Genomic DNA, 6999 nt, shown 5'->3' with positions numbered 1-6999 from the left:
AGAGTGGTGCGTGGTGAGCCCCCCCCCCGGGGGGGGGGGGGGGTGATGCCTTCTGCCTGTCTGTGTCTTTCTGGCAAGTTCATGTGCCCTATAGCAAAAATCTCTTTAAGAAAAAAGAACACATATTTGTAGAGCTGCTAATGAATCTCCTAAGGAAAAGTAATTTTAACTATCTTTCATTAGATAATCTAAGCAAACATCCAGAAGTGTAAATATTCCAGGGCAGAATCACATATCCTTAAAGGTATTCAGGGCTTACAGGTGGGTAAGGAGGTCATGGGAGCATGTTAAAAATCTATCCCTGATTGCAATAGATATTACTCCAGATTGAAGGAACTCTACATTACATTGAACATCAGTTTCCAACTCTAGTCTCAAAAAACAGATTTTATGGGCTAGCTGGTGGCATGGCAGTTAAGGTGGCTGGATCCTACATAGTCAACTACACAGTTCAAGTCCTAGACACCGGCAGCGTGAAAAACAAAGTGGGTATGCATGCCCAAAATCCCCAGTAGAAAGTGGATTAGAAGGGACTGTAGTGTGGCCATCCCTCCAGGGGGGGAGTTCTTGCTTTCTACCTATTTGACTCTGTCCAGTGAGCACAAGTGGCCTAGAGCAAAAACTTAAACAAAATAAAACAAAACGACCCCATAGAATCCACAGGAGAGTCAAAATATAAATTACACACATCATTCAGCCTTTGCTATGCCTCACAGATTTTATTTTGTACTTTGACACAGTGTATATCAAAAGAGCTCAAAGTACAAAGAATGTATTGCCTAATTGATCCTTATGGCTTCTCATGGATGACTAAGAAGTAGTGTCACAACCAGTTTATCTTCCTGTAGGATGAACAGAGGATGAATTAAAGAAAGGGCGGACCAGGCTGCCAGTCCACATTCGTGGAGCTCTGAAGCCACCCACCACCTTAAAAGAAACAACAGTGGGGCCAGCAGGCGGCAAGGTGGTTAAGGTGCTGGATTCCCACTGGGAATAGCCAACTGCAGCTTGAGTCCTGGACCTAAGGGCTTGAAAATCACAACAAACAACAGGTTTAAAAACAAAAAACACAACAGTAAACATAGTATGTCCTCTTAGTTTCCTATTTCCTTAGTAAGTACTGTACAAATTATCTTATTTTATTTTTTAACACAAATCACAATCTGACAGGAAACAAACTAATCTCTCCATGGAAGCTCTTAGATATTATTTCCAATTAACCAAAATGAATTAATATGATCATTACGGATTCCACTTGAGGAGATGACTTTTGTATCCTAAGGCATGTGTAAAAGTCAATAGGAGGGACCAGCAGTTGGCCTAATGGCTATGTCGCTGGACTCCCACTGCAGTTCGAGTCCCGGACCTGGTGGCGTAAACTCACGCCGGGCGGGTGTGTGCATACTCAAGATCCAGAGAGGAGAATGGAGGAGAAGGAATTGCAGCATGGCCATCCCTCCTGGGGGGTGATTTCTCGCTTTCTGTCTCTGTCTGTCTCTGTCTGTCTGGCGAGCGCATGCACCCTATAGCAAAAACCTCTTGGGAACCAGCAGTTGGCGTAATGGCTATGTCGCTGGACTCCCACGTAGTCGACCGCAGTTCACGTCCCGGACCCGGTGGCTTAAAACTCACGCCGGGCGCGTGTGCGTGCGTGCCCAAGATCCCGAGAGGAGAATGGAGGAGAAGGGATTGCGGCATGACCATCCCCCCTGGGGGGTGATTTCTGTCTCTATGTCTCTCTCTGTCTGTCTGGCGAGCGCACGTGCCCTACAGTGAAAAATCTCTCCAAAAAAAAAAAAAAAACCTCTCCAAAAAAAGAAAAAAGTCAATAGGAGCTGCTCGATAACATCAGAGAAAAAAAACGTTTCTTAGTCACCAATGGCTGTCAGGCATAAACTTAAGGTGAAAAATCACCTTCCAGAGGGGCTAGGTGGCATGGTGATTGAGGTGCTGGACTCCCACATGGTTGAACATGGTTCGAGTCCTGGATCTGGTGGCTTGCTTTCTCACTTTCCCCTTCTCTCATTCTCTCTGTCTCTTTGGTCAAATTTAAAAATAACAAATAATAATAACAAATAAAATAAAATAAATATATATTTTTTTAAATCACCTTCCAGAGACACTAGGGACAGATGAGTCCAAATGTCCTAGTGATCCCTGGCCAACATCTAAAATGCCTTTTAGCCCTAAAAGTCTATGATTTTCACACTAACAGCAGATGTGAATTTAAACTGGAGAAAAGGAGGAGGAAGGAGATATATGAACAGAAGAGAGAAGTTAGTTTCCAAGTAATTTGGATATGCAGCATATTCCTGCAGTATACAGGTTACTTCACAAAACCAACCTATCTCACTGAAGTGGACACTAAAAGCCCCAAACAGATGAATGCATAAATCATTCTTTCAAAGGCAAAAGTAATACTGCATTTCCTAACAATTATGTCTTACTAAAACTAGTAAATATTTGTACATTCTATTTTCTTCAATGAGTATATAAAGAGCAAATAAACACATATGCATTTCTGGGAAATAAAAACAATAATTTAGGTACAAAGAAAAGGTGGCAATATAAGACACTTGGGCACATGGTGGCACATGTGGGAGAGTACTGCTGCATGGCAGCTGGAGCTCCATGAGAGTCCACAGTCAGACTCAGGCTCAACCTAGACGCGCTGGGCATGATGGTGCACCTGTCCTGGCTAACTGGGATGCTGGGGCAGGAGGTTTGCTACATAGGGAGACTCTGTCAAAACTTCTCTCTTTCAGGGGCCAGCAGGTGGCATGATGGTTAAGGATGCTACACTCTCATAGTGGTGGACCATGGTTCGAGTCCCAGACCTGGCAGCTTGCTTTCTCACTATCCTTCTCTCTCTTACTCTGCCCCTCTCTGTTCAAATATAAATAAATAAATAAATAGTTAAATAAAATAACTAAAAAAATTTCTTTCAAAAAGAAAAGGAGGGGCTGGCAGGTGGTGTGGTGGTTGTGGCACTGGACTCCCACATAGCCAACCATGGTTCAAGTCTCAGACTTGGTGACTTGCTTTTTCACTCTCTCTCTCTCTTTCTGATCAAATTAAAAAACAGTTAATTATGGGACCAGCAGACAGTGTAATGGACTCCTACATGGTAGACCATGGTTCAAGTCCCAGAACCAGCAACTTAAAAACTTACACCGGGTGCATGTGCATGTGTGCCCAAGATCCTGAGAGGCGAATGGAAGAGAAGGGATTGTGGTATGGCCACCCCCCCAGGGGGTGGTGATTTCTTGCTTTCTGTATCTCTGTCTTTCTGGCTAGCACACATGCCCTACAGTAAAAATCTATCTCAAAAAAAAAAAAAGATAAATAAAATTAAATACATCTAGGGGCCCGCAAGTGGCGTGGTGGTTAAGGGCGCTGGACTCCCACATGGCCAACCATGGTTCGAATCCTAGAACTGGCAGCTTGCTTTCTCTTTCTCTCACTCTCTTTTTGTCCCTCTCTGGTCAAATAAAAATAAATAAAGTTAAATAAAATAATTTTTAAAAAAGTAAGTAATTCTCGGGAACCAGCAGTTAGCGTAATGGCTATGTTGGTGGACTCCCATGTAGTCGACCGCGGTTCGTGTCCCGAACCTGGTGGCTTAAAACTCATGCTGGGCATGTGTGCATGCGTGCCCAAGATCCCGAGAGGAGAATGGAGGAGAAGGGATTGCGGCGTGACCATCCCCCCTGGGGGGGTGATTTCTCGCTTTCTATCTCTATGTCTCTCTCTGTCTGGCGAGCGCATGTGCCCTAGAGCGAAAAACTCTCCAAAAAAAAAAAAATTAAGTAATTCTAAAAAAAAATTTTTTTAAAAGGAAAACAATATATAAGATACTCATTCCCATAAGGGAACTGAAAAGAATGACTAATTTAGTACTGTGAAGTTTATTAAATTATTATCAACACAAAAACAATTGTACAAAACAGTAAAAATATGAGACATGAAATAAAGACTATCGAATATTTATGTCCTGAACAAAAATATTGACTTTTTCCCCCAGAGGGCATTTTAACAAAATCTGAGTGTTTCTTTTTAAGTTGGATTTAATCCCTCTTTAAGATGCTTTTTAAGGAACCAGTTTTAAAAACCTAAGAAGGATTGCAAAAACTATGACTGATCCTATTAGAAGTTTAAAATACTTTTTTTCTTATTTTTTATTTTATAGATTTTTGCTGTAAGGCATGTGTGCTCACCAGAGGGACACAGACAGTAAGCAAGAAATCACACTCCAGAGGGACGGCCATGCTGCAATTCCTTCTCCATTCTCCTCTCTGATCTTGGGCATGCAAGGCACATACCCCTGGCCCGAGTTTCAAGTCGTCAGGTCTGGAACTTGAATCACAGTCGGCCACATAGGAATCCAGCACCTTAACCCCTATATTACCTCCTGGCCCCAGAATTTAAAAACACTCTTAAGAACAGGACTAGTAGATGGCGTTAATGGTTACGTCACTAGACTCCCACATAGTTGACTATGGTTTGAGTCCCAGACCCAGTGGCTCAGAACTCATGTCAGGAGCCCAAAATTCCAAGAGAAGAGAATAGAGAAGGGATGGTGGTGTGGCCATTCTCCTTGGGGGGTGATTCCTTGCTTTCTTTCTCTCTGTCTCTCCGACAAGCACAAATACCCTATAGCAAAAATCTCTCTTAAAACACTGGCGTGGCCATTCCCCTCCTTGGCGGGGGTGATTCCTTGCTTGCTTTCTCTCTCTGACTCTGTCTCTCTGACAAGCACAAATACCCTATAGCAAAAATCTCTCTTAAAACACAGGTATGAGTTATAATCGCTAGGATTATACAACGGAGGCTCAGATTCTGATGCATGCAGTCACTACCAAAATTAATTTCCAATATCCTTCTCGAACTTTTCTCCTTATCATATCCTAGCGACATCAGAAGGGTGTCAAAAGGGTGAGTTGCAGTTTGTACTTTAAATGTCACATGAACAGTAACACACAAATCAAATGGAGGGTGTCCATGGCTTTTTAACCCTATGGGAAGGACTTTGTTCTCTTTCACTGTGACTTCATCCAAGCCTAGTTAGTTGCACATTCCATACCCACCCTAGGTTCTGAAATCTTTATGCCAAGTCTGAAATGCACTGCACCAATTTTAAAAAGCCACTCCCCCACAAAAGACCCCCGAAAACCCTTGTCTCGTTGCTCAAAGAATGAATCAAATGTTATTTAAGTTTAGAAACTCAACTCAGGTCTTACAGTAACATAATCACCTAGCAGTCACTTGACCTGAATGTCCACACAGCTATAAGTCAACGAATTTAAAAAACAAAAAGGAGCACTTGAAAGTTGGTGAGTATTCTGGGCTACCTAAAATAAGTAAATTAATATTTTTATGACTAAAATGGAATAGAGTTCTGAACAAAGTCCTAAATACCAGAGTAAACCATTTCATCTTCACAAAATTAACTGAGTCAAGGTGAAAACCCATACAAAATGTACTAAAGGCAGTGCATAAGGGTGGAATGAGTCTTGCTACATAAAGGTAGAACTTGCAATGTGTTTCAATGATCTTGGTTCCTGAGTTCACGTCGTTTATTCAACTTAATCTCTTTTAGTGAAAATACAGGAGTTCCCCTAAAATGTGGTAACCTAGATGAGGAAATGCTCAGGAATAAATGAGAAGAAATGCTTTAGCCAAAAGAATCTTGTACTAAAATCATGATTGAAGAAGATAATCCATATTATACTTCTAATTAAAAAACAAAAACAAATGGTCTGAAAAAAGGATATACTTTTTCCAGCACTAGGACCAAGACAGGTTAAATGCTGTCACCAGATTCAACAATGCTGGGTTCTTAGAATTCTTCATTTTAATTCTGAGCTTTAACTGAAGTTCTTAATCGATCCCCCAACCCACATTATCATATAAAAATACAATCTGCTATTGCTCTGAAATATTTAAATGGTTGTTCTTGCAACTGAAAAATAAGTCTTTCCAAATTTAAAAACTTAGTAGTTCTTACAAAAAGCAGTCATTTTGCATTTAAATCACTCAAAACTGCGATGTACGGGCCGAACTTACTTTAAGGTTCCTGAGACTGAATTTTTAAAGGAAAACGCTGGCATCTCCACTTACAAGCTCACTGCTTGCTACAAGTATGTTAGCATCAAAACAATACAAAATGATCCCAATATTTCGCTCACACACAATTTTAAAGTGGCATGAAAATACGACGGTTTGAATCCTTGAAGGCCAAGCACAAAAGTAAAATGCCACCACGGACCGCAGCTGTAAGCTGGGCCTTCCAGCACTCGTTCAGTGCTGAGGCACACTTACTTCTTAAACCACACGATTTCATCAGGGTCTGCGATGCCAAACTCCCTCAACTTCTTCACCATATTGGCACTCTTCCTGACAGCCACCTCATAACGCTGGCTGCGAGTGAGGAAGTTCAAGTCCTCGTGCTGGAAGTCTGGGTCATTCAGAATCTTGTTCTCTAGAAGGGAATTAAAGGACATCGACAGGCAGACAGAGACATTCAGGGCTCCGTTACAGTCTCTTCAGTCCCAGAGGGCTGGAGGGCTGGCAGAGCGAACCCCCACACCCGCCACAGGCCGCCCCTCGACGTGCGGGTCCCGGCTCCCCAGCCCAGACCTCGAGTCCGGGGTCTAGCCCCACAGCGCCCCCGTCTCCTCGTCGAGGGAGGATCGAGCCTTGCTCGGGAAAGGAGGGAGGCCGGGCCCGCCGTCCTCACCAATCTCTCGGCGGCGCCGGGTGTTCTCGGGACTACCGTCCAGGATGTATGTAAGCAGCTCCGGGTTGAAGCTGGCGCCATCCCGCTCTCTGCGGAGATCTGGGTTCATGGTGACTGCTGCTAGCGCGGGCGGCGGCCGAGGCGGTGAGGGCGGCGGCGAAGTCGGGTATCTGCAGTCCCAGCGCGAGCCCGGCCCTAAGAGCAGCCCCAGGACAGCGCGAGACCCCGCCCCGCCCCGCCTCCGCCAGCCGCGGCCCGCC

General features: G+C 43.7%; 1 protein-coding gene across 3 annotated transcripts in view; it reads right to left on the bottom strand.

The window, feature by feature from the left end:
- ACOX1 (acyl-CoA oxidase 1) overlaps nt 1-6975 on the bottom strand; it is a 33299-nt gene extending 26324 nt beyond the window's left edge. For 2 of the 3 annotated variants that reach the window (XM_006145782.3, XM_006145783.3), the window contains exons 1-2: nt 6740-6975; nt 6322-6481 (exon numbers count right to left, since the gene is read on the bottom strand). In XM_006145782.3, coding sequence (XP_006145844.1) covers nt 6322-6481; nt 6740-6848 — 269 coding nt within the window. In that variant the 5' untranslated portion in view covers nt 6849-6975. Of the gene's footprint in view, nt 1-6321; nt 6482-6739 lie in introns of those variants that run through there. The other variant, XM_027770775.1, reaches the window with a different exon arrangement.
- Nucleotides 6976-6999: the final 24 nt, after the last annotated feature.

This window comes from Tupaia chinensis, unplaced genomic scaffold (genome assembly GCF_000334495.1).
Source record: "Tupaia chinensis unplaced genomic scaffold, TupChi_1.0 Scaffold000159_1, whole genome shotgun sequence".
In the NCBI taxonomy this organism is placed as follows: domain Eukaryota; kingdom Metazoa; phylum Chordata; class Mammalia; order Scandentia; family Tupaiidae; genus Tupaia; species Tupaia belangeri.
Note: the sequence above shows the minus strand (reverse complement) of the source record. Positions and strands in the feature narration are given on the sequence as shown.